At 40.2% G+C, this 18,998-nt stretch overlaps 1 protein-coding gene across 3 annotated transcripts in view; it reads right to left on the reverse strand.

Moving 5' to 3' along the window:
• Positions 1-18,998, reverse strand: part of grik4 (glutamate receptor, ionotropic, kainate 4) — a 189,578-nt gene that overhangs the window by 102,608 nt on the left and 67,972 nt on the right. For all 3 annotated transcript variants that reach the window (XM_043676445.1, XM_043676447.1, XM_043676446.1), the window contains exons 4-5: positions 11,253-11,350; positions 9,046-9,211 (exon numbers count right to left, since the gene is read on the reverse strand). In XM_043676445.1, coding sequence (XP_043532380.1) covers positions 9,046-9,211; positions 11,253-11,350 — 264 coding nt within the window. The remainder of the gene's footprint in view (positions 1-9,045; positions 9,212-11,252; positions 11,351-18,998) is intronic.

Below are 18,998 nucleotides of genomic sequence, written 5' to 3' on the forward strand. Positions count from 1 at the left end.
TCAAGGTCTTTTTCAATGTATAATTTCAGTTACATCCTACAGTAAACTTTTGAAGTTTGTGAAGATTTGTAGCTCGGGTGCTCATTGTTGTAGTTCTGTTCACCGAGCTGGGAATTTGTGTTGCAGACGTTTCGTCCCCTGTGTAGGTGACATCCTCAGTGCTTGGGAGCCTCCTGTGAAGCGCTTCTGTGACAAACCACTATAAATGCTGGAGGAAACAACACAGAAGCGCTTCACAGGAGGCTCTCAAGCACTTAGGATGTCACCTCTGTTGGACTATAACCTGGTTTTATGTGATTTTTAACTTAGCCCTCTTGGGAAATTCATTTTGAAGATCGCTTCCATAGCCTCCATCTGCAATCTCATCAGATTTATGAATTAATTTCAGCTTTTAACATGTATTCTTGGTTAAAATGAAACATTTTTAATTTCATAACTTCTCTTCCTGCATTTCTGAGTTTTGCTGTGATTTGTTTTTTGGTTTTAATGAAAGGTCCATGCAGTCCTATTGACAATGATGGAGTGGGTTCACTTGAGGAGAATAAGGGTTGGGTGATAATCCAAAATAATAGAATTCCAAATTGTCAAATGTCTCAGAGTCCAGACAGTAATTGCTTTGCTCCTGCCCATCATTGATCACAGCACGCCATTACAGAAAGGCTCTGTCACCAGTTCCATAAAGTTTATGGGTCTGTGTTTAGCAATTAGAAGTTATAATTAAGTTATCACAGCTCAAGTTTCCTTTGACATTGAATAAGTCACCATCAGAGTTTAGATGTGAGGAGTCAAGCTGTGTTTTTCATGCTTCATTCACTTTTTAAGTGTAGATCCATCGATCATTAATTTGAAGATACAAAGTTATATGCACATGTACTGAAAATGTTTTGCTGGAAATGCGCAGCAGGTCAGGCAGCATCCAAAGAGCAGGAGAATCGACGTTTTGGGCATGAGCCCTTCTTCAGGAAGGGTTCATGCCTGAAACGTCGATTCTCCTGCACCTTGGATGCTGCCTGACCTGCTGCGCTTTTCCAGCAACACATTTTCAGCTCTGATCTCCAGCATCTGCAGTGCTCACTTTCTCCTATATGTACATGTACCAGACTTTCTGCAGCTCTGGTGAGATGAACTATGAAATCACCTTGTGATCACAAGGAAATTTCAGTCCATCTAGTTAGGTGAAGAATGAATGATGTGTTTTAGTGAGGAGGCCTAATGATATTAGATTTTTCAAGGCAACATAGTCTGGATAAATACATGGCTTCCTTTAATAGCAATGTTTGAGGAGAATTGTGAATTAACTGCTGGTAATTTGGGGCAGGGGGTCAACAGTTTATCAGTGATAGCTCCCTCCAGGTCCATGTAGTCCTATTGAGGATGATGAAGTCAGTTCAGTTGGGGAGAATCAGGGTTTGGTGATAATTCAAATTCTAGTAATGTTCAGTTTCATGAGCAAATGCAAGATTATCAATCACAGAAATTTTATATCATTTTATATCATTTTATATCTTAGAACAGAATAGGTATTAGCAGGAGAAGCCTCACAGTGAGCTAAAGTCAGGTGAAAAGTCAAATTGTTGTGTCAGTTTCTGGCAAACAACCAGGAAAGGGAACAACAAAGATTCCACCATCTCCAAAAATATTATGCCGACATCACTTAATGAATTTGATATCATTTGAAAAATAAAATCCTGAGATCAAATGGCATTGAATAGAATGAGTATTAACACAGCATGTATTCTGATTTCTGCCATCAAACAAGTCTGTTATTTATCATGAGAATTATTGTCACAAGCACTTTGTTCGAAGATGTGGCGTATTATTCTGATTACAACAGCACTGATAGTTTATCTGCAAACTGATTGCCATTGAAATGTCACCAAGTAGCGTGATAAAAATAATTATTGTGCATGCTGCATTAAAATATAATGTATTTTTGACAATGAATGTTATGAGCTGTACCATGAAAGTAACAATTTTCAAACTGCACTGCAATTAGTTTAAAATTGTTTGATAGACTATGATTGTAAACTTGGTTTTCAGATGTGTATTTGTGTAAAATTAGATGAATATGTATGCTGTTGGGCAGATATGTCTTCACTTCACTTGGCGTAACCAATGTTGGTGGATTACTGAGGTGGGGTAGCAGAGAGATATGTGACTGGTATTCCAAATCAAATTTCCTTAGGACACAACTGAATCTCTGAATTTTGACCAGATGTTATGGGTTTTGATCTAATCTCTGTTGATATAAATTAGTTGTCCATAATAATCCAGATGGAAAAATGGCCTTTTCCTTAAACCCAAATAGCAAGACAATGGTTCAGGTTGGGTCTTAGCTATCTGTGCCTTGTCTGACTATTTATATTGATGACAGCAATTCCATTGCTCCAGATTGTGGGGCAAGTTAAGTCTGGTTTTGAAAACCAAGCAAACCTATCTCACAGGGATTAGTGCCCACTTTAATTTCATTGCTGAGAGGTAAGTAGCTTTGAAGTTCAGGATCTCCAACCTTTAAACATCCACATGATATGCTTTGCCATGTCTACATGGCACGGTCTGATGTCAATATGTTCAAGGGCTTTACAGTGAGTTGTGTTCCCAATGAAGATTTCTGAGCATGTGCTATCCTGTCAGCAAGAATTTCACCAGTTTCTCTCAATTCTCTCAGCACCTTTCCAATACCATTTTCCTTGAAAAGGATGTTGTAGTGATTTTAACAAGGTCAGCCAGCTGGACCTCATAGAATATTTGTTCTCTAATTGGACCGGATTAACTGTCCTCATCAGGGAGCCCTGGCTGACAGACAAAAAGGGTAAGTATCAGGTACTGACATACAGATACCTAATTCTGAAGAGGCAGTGCTACAGTCAAAGATTGTTCGTATGGGTAAGGGTGACTTGTTGATGTATATTGACTTCTCTCAGGCACCCAGCTCATGGACTCAACCAGCTGCATTCCTGATCTGTTCACTCACTCTCCTCACAGTCACACTCTGAGCTTATTTGGACACTCACAACATCCCTCACCTTGCTTTTTAGCCCCCTCAGTCAGATATACCAGACTCACAGCACTTTCTGTCTTGCTTTCCAGTTTAGCACAAATGCAAAGTCAGGAAGGTTGTCATGATTGTCGGAAGTCACGAGTTACGTCAAGGGAGACTGCCTTTAGTCAGAGGTGGTGAGTGTGCTCTTGGCACAATAAACCAAGAACAACCTCCAATATCACTCCAGGGCTCAATCAGGGTTAGTCAGCCACTTGGGTCACTCATGATCCACTCATCTCATTGCAAGAGTGGAGAAGTCTATTGTCGTGCAGCCCAGCATCCATCTGGACTTTTTCTGCCCCACTGTGGGTTGGGTGGGTTACGCTTCGGTGGGTCGGTGTGGACTTGTTGGGCCGAAGGGCCTGTTTCCACACTGTAAGTAATCTAATCTAAGGCAGCTCACCACTACCTTCTCTATCGTCTAGTTGTTTGTCCTCATTTTCCACCTCACCAGTCTACGCATCCAACGTATCATTCTCGAACACCGCTGCCAACTCCAACTAAACCCCATCTCACCAAGAACATCTTCCCTTCCCCACCCCTCTCTGCCTTCCACAAGGACTATTCCCTTGGTTTGTTTCATCACACCTACTAACCACCCGAACCCTCTGGCAAGTTCTCCTGCAACTGTAAAGATGCAAAACATGCCGGCACACCACTTCTCTCACCTCCATCCAGGGCCCCAAACAGTCCTTCCAGGTGAGACAGAAGTTCACCTGCCTCTCCTCCAACCTAGTTTATTGTACTCTGTGCTCCCAAAATGGTGAGACCAAATGTAAACTAAGGGCATGTTTCACCGAATATCTCAGCCGGAACTATAAGGGCAAGCCTGACCTCCCAGTCACATTTCATTTTAATTCCCCTTTTCACTCCCTCTCTGACATGTCCATCCTTGGGACAGTAAATTGCCACAGTAAGTCACTTTTGGCATGTAGGATATTATTAACAGGAGGGGGTTCAGAAAAGATTTACCAAGAATGGAGGGTTTGAGTTGTAAAAATATACTTGAAAAGCTGAAACTTCTTTCACTGTAGCACAGGAGGTTGAGGGGTGATCTTGAGGATGCTGGGCAGCATGGTGGCTCAGTGGTTAGCACTGCAGCCTTGCAGTGTCAGGGACCTGGGTTCAATTCCAGCCTTGGGCGACTGTCTGTGTGGAGTTTGTACATTCTCCCTGTGTCTGCATGGGTTTTCTCCAGTTTCCTTTCACAGTCCAAAGATGTGCAGGTCAGGTGATTTGGTCATGCTAAATTGCCCGTAGTATTAGGTGCATTAATCAGAGGGAAATGCGTCTGGGTGGGTTATTCTTCGGAGAGTTGGTGTGGACTGGTTGGGCTAAAGAGCCTATTTCCGCACTGTAGGGAATCTAATCTTACTGAAATTTATAAAATCATGAGGGGTATAGATAAAGTAAATAACAAGGGTTTTTTTTTCCCCTAGGGTGAGGGAGTTCAAAACTAGTGGGGCATATTTTTAAGGTGACAGGAGAAAGATTTAAAAAGGACATGAGGAGAAACTTTTTCACAGAGAGGGTGATTCGTGTGTAGAATGATTTGCCAGAAGTAGTAGTAGATGCCGGTACAGTTTCAACATTTAAAAGACATTTGCTTAGGTATATGAATAGGAAATTTTGGAGTGACATGGGTCAAACACAGGTGGATCTTAATATGGTTGGTGTGGAACATGGTTGGTATGACTAGTTGGACTCAATGGACCGAATGACCTGCTTCTGGTCCTACATCCTATGGTCTTATGAAATAAGTCAGAATTCAGGATGGCTCTGATTTATGCACAAGGGGGTAGTGACTAGTAAAGGTTCATAAGGTTAGTTCTTAGTGGTTCGTTGTGCGGGAAGGATGCTGCTGTAAGGTAGAGGGTGAGCCCAACAAATGCAGAGAACCCTGGATGTCAAGGGAAGTACAGGATTGGTTATGAATACAAAAGAAAGCTTATGGTAGATACAAAAGCTGAAAACAGTGGATTCCCAATAGTATAGAAATTGCAGGGTATTGCTTAAAAATAAATTAGGCAAGTCAGAAGGGCTAGGAATAAAAGTAACATGAATGAAAATTCAAAGGTGTTTTATAAGCATATTAGAGGCAACAGAATAAGTAGGGAAGGAAGAGAGCCTTCCAAAGTTGCAATCTGTGTGTGTATGGAGCTGAAAGACATAGATATAGCTCAGGCTGCTGTGGAAGGCAAGAGGAGACTACAAAGAATCTGACTTTAATTTTCAAATCCTCTCTTGCTACAGGAGAGATATCACAGGACTGGAGGACAGCTAATATTGTACCATTATTCAAGAAGGTTGATGAGGCTAAATAAGGCAACTATGGGCCACTGAATTTAACATTTATGGTAGCCAAACCATTGGAAAAAATTCTGAGTTCAGAACGAGTCTCTACTTGAGAGGCAAGAATTAACCAAGGGTCATCAGAACAGCTTTGACAGGGGAGATTATATGAAATGAACTTGATTGAATATTCTTGAGGAGGTCACTAGATGTGTAGTACAGGAGAATGCAATTGATGTTGAAACATTGAATCGTAGAAAATAGGAGCATAAGTAAGCCATGTGACCTCTCATGCCTGCTCTGCCATTCAATATGATCATGGCTGATCATCAAGCTCAATACCCTAATTGTGCCCTCCCACCAATCTCTTGATCTCTTTATACACAAGAGCCATATCTGCCTCCTTTTTGAAAACATAATGTTCTGGCCTTAACCACTTTCTGTGGTAGTAAATTCCATGTGCTCTGGGCAAACAAATTTCTAATTTCAGAGATGAATGGTTTGTCTTTTATCCTTAAACGATGACCCCAGGTTTTGGACTCACTTACCTCTGCGAACATCCTTCCTTTATCTAAGCAATCTACTCTTATTAGAATTTTATAGATTTCTTGAGATTTCCCCACATTCTTCTAAATTCCAGTGAATACAATCCTAACCAACTCAATCTCTCTCACACGTCGGTCTTACCATTCGAAGAATCAATTTGGTTTATCTTCACTGCATTCCCTTCATATAGCAAGAACATCCTTTTTCAGAAAAGCAGACCAAACACTACTATTATAGGGCAAGCCAGACAGAGAACAGCCAGGGAATTCGTAGAGGCATGGCATTCATCCACAAACTCCATCAACAAACACATCGACCTGGACCCAATATACCAACCACTACAGCGGACAGCTGAAACTGACAACCGGAAGCGGCAGGGACAGACCACTATAAACACCGGAGGAAATATCAAAGAAGTGCTTTGCAGGAGGCTCCCAAGCACTGATGATGTCGCCTAGCCAGGGGACGAAACGTTTGCAACAAAAACTTCCAGCTCGGCGAACAGAACCACAGCAACGAGCACCCGAGCTACAAATCTTCGCACAAACTTTGAATGCATACAATATTCCAGGTGTGGCCTCATCAATGCCCTGTATAATTGCAGCAAGACATTCCTGCTCCTGTACTTAAATTCTCTCAGTGTGAAGGCCACCCTACAGTTTGCATTCTTTACTGCCTTCTGTACCTGTATGGCTTACTTTCAGTAATTGATGCACAAGACACCTAGGTCTATTTGAACATTCCCATCTCTCAATTTACAACTATTCAAATAATAATCTGCCTTCCTATTTTTGCTACTAAAGTCGATAAACTCACATTTATCCACATTATACTGCATCTTCATGCATTTACCCACTCACTTAGCTTGTCCAAATCACATTGAAACATCTCTACATCTCTCTCACAGATCACCCTTCCACCCAGCTAGTTTTGAAATATTACATTTAGTTCCCTCATCTAGATCATTACATTATGAAAAGTCTTAATACCAATCCCTGTACCAATACCAATACCAATACCAAATACAAACCCCACTAACCAATGTCTGTTATTTGGAAAAAGATCCATTTATTCCCACTGTTTGCTTCCTGTCTGCTAACCAATTTTCTATCCATCTCAATGCACTATCCCAATCTCATGCACTTTAGTTTTGCACATTAATCTCTTATGTGGGGCTTTGGTTCTGACAGTCCAAATAAACCACATCCACTCATTCCCCTGATCAACTCCACTAGTTACATCCTAAAAGTATTCCAGTAAATTTGCCAACCATGATTTTCCTTTTGTAAATCCATGCTGGCTATGTTTGCTTCTACCACTGTTTTCTAAGTGTTCTGCTATAAAATCCTTGTTAATCGACCCTGGCATCTTCCCATTCCCAATGTCAGACTCAATGGTCTATAATTCCTTGTTTTCACACTCACTTTCTTTTTAAATAGTGAGGTTACATTAACCACCCCCTAATCTGTAGGAACAGCTTCAGAGTCAAAAGAATCTTGGAAGATGAACACCGATTTATAAACTATTTTTCAGGCTTTTCCTTAATATGGGATATAGATTATCAGACCGTGGAGATTTATCAGCCTTCAATCCATCAAATTCTCTAACATTATTTCTCTAGTAATACAGATTTGCTTCAGTTTCTCCCGGTCACTAAACCTTATGTTTCCCAGCATGTCTGGTACATTATTTGTCCCCTTTTTTGTGTGATTCAGAAGTGAAGTATGAATTTAGTTTGTTAGCTATTTCTTTGTTCTCCATTATAAATTCACCTATTTCTGACTGGAAGGGACCTACATTAGTTTTCACCAATTTTTTCTCTTTATAGACCTATAACAACTTTTACAATCAGTTCTTACTTTCCCCATGTAGTCTACATGCACATCAGGAAATGTTCACCTTGTGGAAATGAAATCTGGTAGCAGTGTCTATCAAATAGAGTTTACACGGCACCAACTGGCAGAGGCTGTTTCTAAAATATCTCCCAAGCCCATCATTTGGCTAAAATCCTGGAACTCCCTCCTTAACAACACTGTTATTCCCTGCACCACAGCGATAACAGTAGTTCATGGAGATGGCTTAAAACACTAACTTCTCAAGAGCAATTAATCTGGCTTTGCCATTGATAGCCACATTCCAAGAATAAATAAAAACTATGATGTCCACTTCTATCTGGAACACATGCATGAATGTTCATTAATTATACGTTAATTAAAAATAACTTTTTTTGAGACGAATGTAGACAATCAATCATGAGGGCAGAAGTGTGTCTGGATGTCACTATTTTTCCTAATATCACAGACAAGGATAGATTTGGAATAAAATGTAGTGTAAGATGGCTCATTTATTTATTCACTGACTTGTCAGGGAAATATGATTAGCTACTGAGGTTACTATGAAGTATAATGCATTGAAAGAATTAAAAGTTCATTCCTGTGCAGCCAGATAACGCTCAAACCTCAATAACAAGCCCCTTGCACGTTTCACTTCAAAGCCAATTCTCAGGGGACTAACTTCGCTCCCAGGTGTGATTGTATTGCACTTGTCATTTATCTCAAGAGGGTTGGAATATAAAAGCACCGTTGTGCTACTGAGACTTTATAAAGTTCTAGTTAGGCCCCATCTGGAGTACTGTGTCCAGTTTTGGTCCCCACACCTCAGGAAGGACATACTGGCACTGGAGCGTGTCCAGCGGAGATTTACACGGATGATCCCTGGAATGGTAGGCCTAACATACGAGGAACAACTGAGGATCTTGGGATTGTATTCATTGGAGTTTAGAAGGTTAAGGGGAGATCTAATAGAAACTTATAAGATAATACATGGCTTGGAAAGGGTGGACGGGATGCTAAATGTCTTCAAGGCAGAAATTGATAAATTCTTGATGTCACAAGGAATTAAGGGCTACGGGGAGAATGCGGGTAAGTGGAGTTGAAATGCCCATCAGCCATGATTGAATGGCGGAGTGGACTCGATGGGCTGAATGGCCTTACTTCCGCTCCTATGTCTTATGGTCTTATATTTATGAGGTGTCCATACACAAGACACCAAAGATGTTCCTGAACTATCTACTTTAAACAGTTTCATTGACTGTTTCATTCAGATGTATTTCAATGAAGATTGCTTTTTTTTCCACAAGCAGTGTTTGCCTTTGCTATTCTTACATTCAGCTTTGGCACAGATCAGACATGCCATTGTTCTGTTGAAGAAGTTCAAGATGCTAGCAATAGCCAAGCTGATGTCCATGTTACTTGGGTGCAGATTTAATGCAGTGAATCTCAAATACTGCAATTTAGGAATTTCTTCAGCAGCTACTTTCACGTGAGGAATCTGCATTGATAAAAATAGAAACACATTACAGTAATACACAGTAATAAGGAGATGTTACTTAATATTTAATTGATCAGCTGTGCCCTGTTCAGATTTCCCTGATATGTGTGGGCACACGCAGTCAGGTGGCAGAACTTCCTGACCCTTATCAATATGCATTAAACACAATTGATTAAGAGCTAATGTTGTTTTGACCTACAAAAATTCTCATTACATTTTTATAGAAAATTATAGATTTTAGTTAAAATTAAGCACACACATTTGATGGTTTTTAAATAAAGGTGCAATAAAGAGATGGTTTTGATCCTGTTTGAGTAGATGCCTATTCTTTGCCGGTCATAGAAAGTGAGTTTAAGCAGGAGGTATGCAGGAAGGAAACTTGATCAGCTTTCAAGATGCATTGTTTCCCAACTATTCTTCATAACTACAGGACAATTTTAACGAAATATGTGGTTAAACACCCTAGCTTAACAATGTTTATTAAGTGATAGCATAAAACTAAAAGGAAAAGCTATTATGAAGGCAAAGTATCATGGAGACTCAGCAGATTGGGAGAAATATGAGATACAGCCAAGGGATATAAAGAAAGCAGTTGTAGCTGCAAGAGGAATGAAGAAGAAAAGGCTCGCAAGTGATACCAGGGAAAGCGGCAGACAGAAAACATGTTGCTAAGGATAATGTGGATCTGTATTGGCAATAACATGATTAAAATTTTACAAATATCCATACTTCCAGAATATTAAAGAAGGAACCTGCAATCATGATAAACAATCCTTATCATTCTTTCAATATGTCTGCAGCCTTGGACATATTTGAGGTCATGATCCTCTTCCAACATTGCTCCTCCATTTTTCAGCTGGATCTAACTCTGTTACCAGTTTACAGTCCGATTTAATTTACTAATAGCTGGAGTATTCCTGCAGTACCCTTCCTTCCTGCTTCTTCACTGTAACATTTGATTTCCCAAGTGTTTAATTTTTGCCTCTTATGTCTCATCTACTCGGTAACATCATCTGAAACACATCAGGTTCCACTGGGTATGTTTGCAATATCAAGTTCTACTTCACTGACTGTCTCAGTCCCTGTACTATCACTAATATTTCATGCTGCTTGCCTAACATCTTGGATTGGATTAGCAGAAACTTTCTCCAAATAAATATTGGGAAGACTGACAGCTTTGTCTTTGGTCCCCAATAAAAACTGTTGCCTCCTCACAGATTCTAACCCTCACACATTACTATTGTCTGAGGCTGCACCACTCCATTTACAATCTTATTGTCCTATTTAACCCCAAAGTGGGTTTTTGAACTTATATCTTCTCCATCATTTGACTGCCTACTTCCACGTCCCACATACAAGTCTGGTTATACCACCAAAATCTTTGACCATGTTTTTGTTACCTCCGGACTTGCCTACTCCAATATTGTCCTGATGCTCTCCTCTTCATAAACTTCAGCTCCTTGGATCTTGTTAATTATAATTTTACTCTCAGTAAGTTTCATTCAGCCATCATACCCCCTTGTTTGATGATCTATATTGGCTCCCAGTCTATATAATAAATGTCCGATTTTAAAGTTCTCTTCCTTGTCTTCAAATTACAGCAAATGCCTACCTTCTTTCAATCTCTATAATCTCCTCCTGCCCAAAGCTACTCAAGATCTCTGAGCTCTTCTAATTCTGGCCTTTTGAACATTTTCAATTTTCATTGTCAATCCATTTTTTAAAACCTACTGATTTGACCAAACTGTAGATTGTTTGCGCTAATATCTTCTTCTGTGCCTCTGACAATGTTTTGCTTCAGATATTCTTTGGAGACATGTTGGGATATTTTTGTGGTGTTGAAGTTGCTATTTGAATGTAAGCTGTGGTTGCTGAAATTGTTGCTTCTATAAGGTTATTGAGGGATCAAAATCAGGAAAATGGAATTCATCTACAGATCAGCTGTAATCTAATTGGATTAAAAACTAAACAGTCCCTTCCAGTTGATTTTTTTTGTGAACAATGGTTATTACAAATCTGTTATTACAAATACCAATGTTACCTCTTTCTCTCCGCAAATATGGCTGATAATAGAGGCAGATGCTGGGCTTGAAGAAGGGCCCAAGATGGCTACAACCCCCTTTGGCAGAATCTGACAAGCTACAATAGAAAGAATTTCAATTAAAAGTCAGTCATCTTGATAGCACAGTCACTAACTGACTGATTTTTACATTTCCAGGATTACCATCAGCTAAACACTGCAGAATTCTGCACTTCCATGCTTTCAAGGGAATTTTAAAATATAATTCAATAAATGAACAATGTAATATCCCGCTTTAAACACGAGATATAATACATTAACTTTTATTTCAAGCTTTAAATTAATTTAAAACAATTCTTAAACTTTTACAAACATTTTCCTCCCACATTGTGATTTCCTTTTCAAAATCACATCAGAACTTCTTCCAGGAGGAAAGATGGAAGTAGAATTAATGGAGTGTGGGTTCATAACATTGAATCAGTGTATCAAACATCCTGAGCAAAACTGGTTAATAGCACAAGCTGATGTGAAAAAGGAAAATGGATGAAGTTGCCTTCTACTGGATCTCTCCTACACTAGGTGGTCAGAAATAGGGCTGTTTAATGATGATTCCACATGTTTAACTCCAACAAAGATTAATTCATACCATTTACAACAGGACTGGAGAGCAGTCAGATGTGAGGTGACAGCTGTGGCAATGTTTTATTTCTGGCTTTTGAAAAAATCTTCAAAGAGTAATTCTGTCTTGAGGAATCATCTTGTTCCACTACCTACTTGCTTCCATCTCCACTAGTGGGGATGCCAATCGTATTGTGGTGATGAGCCTCCTTTTTATTGACCTACTCCTTCAATATTGTCATCTGGGTCCTAATGTTGCATTTGTAGTTTGTCACATGCATTTCCTCCTGATTATAGGATCAAGACCTAACACTGAAAATTCAGCATCATGAGTATACGTAATTCAAATTACCCAGTCTGTGTTGTTGGATTAATCAATAAATCCATTTGTCCAGCTTAATGATGAGGCAAGACATGATTTATCCAAATCATGGTCACTAATGGCATCAGTAACCTTATATTGTTACAACACGGGGTAAATCCTCCTGCTTAATTTAAACCAGCAACACCAGAAAAGATGTACCCCGTACAGTGATCTGTGAAAGTTCGAGAGGCAAGAACTATTTAAAGTAAAAATTAACAACTTTATTGCTTAAAGTATAACAGAGAATAATTAACTAACAACTATTTACAACTCCTTTCTCCAACCTTCCCCTTCTACAATAGTAGTCTAATAAAACCCCTGATTAGGATTTACCAAAAAATTCAAATTTCAAAACTAGGCAGCTGTCAAACCTTCTCTTGGTATCTTCCTTGTTTTTCCTCTTCTGAGGGATTTCTGTTTCACAGGTCACTGATTGATACAAGTACCTTTAAGAGAGCTATTTTTCAGGCAGTCTGTACATGCTGGTGGCTTAGCATTTCTCCCTCAACTGTTCACATTTTCCCAGTCTTATTACTCCAAAGCTTCGGATTGTGTTATTGGTTTTTAATATTGTCAATATACTAAATTCAAACTTGATTGGAGTTTGGCATTTTTTGGGGTATAATTTAAACTGATTGACCTAATTCAAATTTATTTTTGTATCCAGGCAACCGGTTATACGAGCTGTTAGACCAAAAGGTTATATTGTATCTTGTTCAGAACACTTGGTGCTGTAAGGTAGTTCTGCTAGCTTTTAACTTCCTTAAAGGTGCAGTACTTCATAATAATATGTTAGGTTGTTGATGACATCAACATTAGATTCATTCTTGAGTTCTGTGCTTTTTGAAGTGAATCAAGTTAGTTTTCAGGAATACAATATTATGGGTGGAGTTGAGGAACCACAAAGGCAAAAAAACCATAATGGGAGTTATGTACAGTCCTCCCAGCAGTGGTCAGGGGTGCAAGATGTACCAGGAAATAGATAGGGTATGTCAGAAAGGCAAGGTCACAGTGATCATGGGGGACTTCAATATGCAAATGGAGTGGATGAATAATGTTGTCGGTGGAATCAAAGAGAGGGAATTCATGGAATGCTTACAGGATGGCTTTTTGGAACAGCTTGTGATGGAGCCCGCAAGGGAGCAGGCTATTCTGGACCTAGTGCTATGTAATGAACCAGACTTTATAAAAGATCTTAAAGTAAGGGAATACTTCGGAGGCAGTGATCATAATATGGTAGAGTTCAGTCTGCAGTTTGAAAGAGAGAAGGCAAAGTCGGATATAATGGTGTTACAGTTAAATAAAGGTAATTACAGGTGCATGAGAGAGGAACTGATGAAAATCAGCTGGAGGTAGAGCCTAATGGGAAAGACAGTACAGCAACAATGGCAGGAGTTTCTGGGTGTAATTGAGGACACAATAGAGAGGTTCATTCAAAAGTAAAGAAAGATTATCCAGTGGGGAGCATGAGACAGCCATGGCTGACAAAGGAAGTTAGGAAATGTATCAAAGAAAAACAGAGTCTATAAAGTGGCCAAGAGCACTGGGAAATCAGAAGATTGGGAAGACTACAAAATTAAACTGAGGATAACAAAAAGAGAAATAAAGAAGGACAGGATCAAGTATGAAGGTAAGCTAGCTAATAATATTAGAAATTATAGTAAAAGTTTATTTTAATACATAAGAAACAAATAAGAGGCAAAAATAGAAATTGGGCCACTCCAAACTAATGCAGGAAGGCTAGTGATGGAAAATAAGGAAATAGATGAAGAACTTAATAAGTACTTTGTGTCAGTCTTCACAGTGGAAGACATGAGTAATACCACAACAATTAAGGACAGTCAGGGGGTAGAGTTGAGTATGGTAGCCATTACAAAAGAGAAAGTGCTAGAAAAGCTAAGAGGTCTAAAAAATTAATAAATCTCCTGGCCCCGATGGGCTACATCCTAGAGTTCTGAGGGAGGTGGCTGAGAAAATAGTGCAGGCATTGGTTCTGATCTTTCAAAAATCACTGTAGTCAGGGAAAGTACCGGATGATTGGAAGATTTGGAAGATCGCTGTTGTAACCCGCTTGTTCAAGAAAGGATCAAGACAAAAGATGGAAAATTATAGGCTGATTAGCCTAACCTTGGTTGTAAGTAAAATTCTAGAATCCATCGTTAAGGATGAGATTTCTAAATTCTTGAAAGTGCTGAGTCAGATTAGAACAAGTCAAAATGGATTTAGTAAGGGGAGGTTGTGCCTGATAAACCTGTTAGAAGGTAACAAGTAAGTTAGATCAGGGAAACTCAGTGGATGTTATCTATCTAGACTTCCAAAAGGCCTTTGATAAGTGCCTCATGGGAGGCTGCTGAGTAAGGTGAGGGCCCACGGTGTTTGAGGTGAGCTACTGGCATGGATTGAGGATTAGCTGTCTGACAGAAGGCAGAGAGTTGGAATAAAAGATTCTTTATTGGAATGGCAACTAGTGACAAGTGGTGTCAAGCAGGGTTTAGTGTTGGGGCCGCAGCTGTTCACTTTATATATTAATGATCTGGATGAAGGGACTGGGGGCATTCTGACGAAGTTCACCAATGATACAATATTAGATGGACAGGCAGGGTGGGGAGGCTGCAGAAAGATTTAGACAGTTTAGGAGAGTGGTCCAGGAAATGGCTGATGAAATTCAACTTGAGCAAATGTGAGGTCTTGCACTTTGGAAAAACGAATACAGGCATGGACTGTTTTTTAAATGGTGAGAGAATTCATAAAGCCAAAGTACAAAGGGATCTGAGAGTGCTAGTCCAGGATTCTTTAAAGGTTGACTTGCAGGTTGAGTTCGTGGCTAAGAAAACAAATATTATGTTGTCATTTATTTCAAGAGGGTTGGAATTTAAAAACAGCAATGTGCTTCTGAGACTTTATAAAGCTCTGGTTTGGCCCCATTTAGAACACGGTGTCTAGTTTTGGGCCCCACACCTCAGGAAGGACATATTGGCACTGGAGCATGTCCAGCGGAGATTCACACAATGATCCCAGGAATGGTAAGCTAACATACGATGAACGGTTGAGGATCTTGGGATTGTATTCATTAGAGTTTAGAAGGTTGAGGGGAGATCTAATAGAAATTTACAAGATAATGCATGGCTTAGAAAGGACGGATGCTGGGAATTTGTTTCCGTTAGGCGGGGAGACTAGGATTCATGGGCACAGCCTTAGAATTAGAGGGGGTCAATTTAGAATGGAAATGAGGAGACATTTCTTCAGCCAGAAAGTGGTGGGCCTGTGGAATTCATTGCCACAGAGTGCAATGGAGGCCGAGATGTTAAATGTCTTCAAGGCAGAGATTGATAAATTCTTAATCTTGCAAGGAATTAAGGGATATGTGGAGAGTGCAGGTGAGTGGAGTTGAAATGCCTATCAGCCATGATTGAATGGACCGAATGGCCTTACTTCCACTCCTATGTCTTATGGTCTTAGGTCTTAACATTCTTCTACTTTATCTCACCAATTATCAGCATTAATAGAACATCTGTCTACAGCAAAAGTAAAAGTCAGAGAGTAAGAGGAGACTAAAGTTAAGATGGAATGGAGTGTCTTTAAGATTAACTAATTTGAAAAGGAGTAATCTGGAGTCCCACTCACAAACTGTTTTTCCATTTTGAAAGCTAATGAGTCTGCCAGTTTCCCAAAGGAGTACAGTCAGAACCAAGCTTTTGGCACCACAAGTGGCCTGAATGTACGGGAGGCAAGAAACAAGAAAGCAGTAGTGACAATGTTTGGGGATTCATTACTGAGAGGACCACACACTTCTTTGGCTGCAGATGTGACTTGAGGAATATGCAAAAATTGGCTGGTATCAGAGTCAGGGATGTCATTGATTGGCTACAGGGCATCCTGAAAGGGGCAAATGATAAGACAGAGATCATGGTACATGTTGGTACCAATGATAATAGGTAGAATGAGGGATGATTCTTGCATCAAGAATTCAGGGAACTCAGTAGTAGATTAAAAAGCAGGACCACACAGGTTGTAATCTCTGAATTACTCCTGGTACTACATGCTGATGATTACAAGAATAGGATAGTATGCAGGTGAATGTGTGCCTCAAGAGTTGATGCAGGAGGGAGTTTCAGATTCAGGATCACTGGGACTGTTTCTGGGGAAGGTAGGACCTGTACAAGCTGGATGATCTGTACCTGAACCAAAATGGGACCAACATCCTTGCAGGTGGATTTGCTAGTGATCTTGGGAGCAGTTTAAATTAGTTCAACAGAGACAGGGCACACATGGCATTAGTATAATAGGAACACAGCATAATATATTAAAGGAACTAAGAGGGAGTTTAGCCATGTTGCATTTCAAGGGCATAAGTTGAGGCTGGATGGCTTCTAATGGTGGAAGCGTTATAGGCAGCATTAGTTAAGGAGAATGGCTGAAGGTTTAGAGGGGATTTGAGGAAAATAGTTTTCACCTGGAGGATGATGAGAGTCTGGAATGCACTACTTGAGAGGGTGGTTAAGGTGGGAAATCTCACAACCTTTCAAAGTACTTGGATAAGCACATGAAGTGTTGTAACATTTAAGGCTGTGGGACAAGGCTATGGAAAGTGGGCTGAGTGTAGATCTAGAGTAGTTTTTGTTCATGCAGATCTGATGTGTCAAAGGGCCTTTTCTGCACTGCATGATTCTATGATTCTGTCAAAAGCAAATCCTGGAAATCTGAAATGAAAACAAATGCTGGATGACCCAGAGAAAGAAGGAAGCATATGTCAGGTACAGATAGGATAGATCAAGAGAATCCTTAGAAGAGTACAAAGACAGTGGAGTATACTTAAGAGGGAAATCAAGAGGGCAAATAGGGGACATGAGATAGCTTTGGCAAATAGGGTTAAGGAGAATCCAAAGGGTTTTTATAAATACATTAAGGACAAAAGGATAACTAGGGAGAGAATAGGGCCCCACAAAGATCAGCAAGGCAGCCTTTGTGTGGATCCACAGGAGGTGGGAAGATACTAAGTGAGTATTTTGCATCAGTGTTTACTGTGGAAAAGGATATGGAAGATATAGAATGTAGGGAACTAGATGGTGATACCTTGAAAAATGTCCATATTACAGAGGAGGTGGTGATGGATGTCTTGAAATGCATAAAAGTGGATAGATCTCCAGGACCTAATCAGGTGTAGATCAGGTTAGCAAGGTTAGATCTTATGGAATACAGGGAGAACTAGCCATTTGGATACAGAACTGACTCAAAAGGTAGAAAACAGAGGGTAGTGGTGGAGGGTTGCTTTTCAGACTGGAGGCCTGTGACCAGTGGAATGCGACCAGGCTCAGTGCTGGGTCCACTACTTTTCTCCATTTATATAAATGATTTGGATGTAAACATAAGAGGTATAGTTAGTAAGTTTTCAGATGATACCAAAATTGGAGGTTTAGTGGACAGCAAAGAGGTTACCTCAGAGTATAACAGGATCTTGATCAGATGGACCAATGGGCTGAGGAGTGAGAGATGGTGTTTAATTTAGATAAATGTGAGGTGCTGTATTTTGGAAAAGCAAATCTATGACTCAATGACTCTATGACTCAATGACCCTATGACTCTAGTTAGGTATTGCACACAATTCTTTACTGCACACATCAAAACATTGGCACCAATATTCTACAGCACAGTGCCCCACAGCTGTGGAAATACTCATTGCTGCCAGAACTTTCCAGGTTTCCCATGATCATATTTAAAGCCCAGTCTTGTTTAAGATGAAACACTTCAAGGCAGAAATAACCATCATCAATTTATATCATGATTGATGGAGGAGAACCAAGAAGAAAAGCTTCTGAGTGCAAATAGGTGGCACAGGTTCATTGCACAGATCTTACAGTCAGTTCCTTCAAATCTGCTCACTGATGCTCAGTTTGAGTTCTGCCAGGCCCACTCAACTCCTGACCTCATGACAGCCAAATGTGGACAAAAGAGCTAAATTTCAAAGGTGAGGTGATAGTGGCAGACTTTGACATCAAGGTTGTATTCAACTCAATGCGGTATTGAGGAGCCTTAGCAAAACTGGAATCAATAGGAATTTGGGGGAAAACTCTCTGCTAATTGAAGTCATACTTGGCATGAAAGAAGATGGTTGTGGTTACTGAAGGTCAGTCATCTCAGCTCCAGGACATCTCTGCAGGACTACCTCAGGACAGTGTCCTAGGGCCAACTATCTTCAGCTGCTTCATTAATGACCTTCACTCCATCATAAGGTTAGAAGTGGGAATGTTTGCTGATGATTGCACAATGTTCAGCACCATTCACTATTCCTCAGATATTAGAACATAGAAGAATACAGCGCAGTACAGGCCCTTTGGCCCTCGATGTTGCGCCGATCCAAGCCCACCTAACCTATACTAACCCACTATCCTCCATATACCTAACCAATGCCCGCTTAAATGCCCATAAAGAGGGAGAGTCCACCACTGCTACAGGCAGGGCATTCCATGAACTTACGACCCGCTGAGTGAAGAACCTACCCCTAACTTCAATCCTATATCTACCCCCCCTTAATTTAAAGCTATGCCCCCTCGTAATAGCTGACTCCATACGTGGAAAAAGGTTCTCACGGTCAACCCTATCTAAACCCCTAATCATCTTGTACACCTCTATCAAGTCACCCCTAAACCTTCTTTTCTCCAATGAAAACAACCCCAAGTGCCTCAGCCTTTCCTAATACGATCTTTCTACCATACCAGGCAACATCCTGGTAAACCTCCTCTGAACCCGTTCCAGTGCCTCCACATCCTTCCTATAGTATGGCAACC

Source organism: Chiloscyllium plagiosum, chromosome 35 (genome assembly GCF_004010195.1).
Source record: "Chiloscyllium plagiosum isolate BGI_BamShark_2017 chromosome 35, ASM401019v2, whole genome shotgun sequence".
NCBI classification, from domain to species: Eukaryota; Metazoa; Chordata; class Chondrichthyes; order Orectolobiformes; family Hemiscylliidae; genus Chiloscyllium; species Chiloscyllium plagiosum.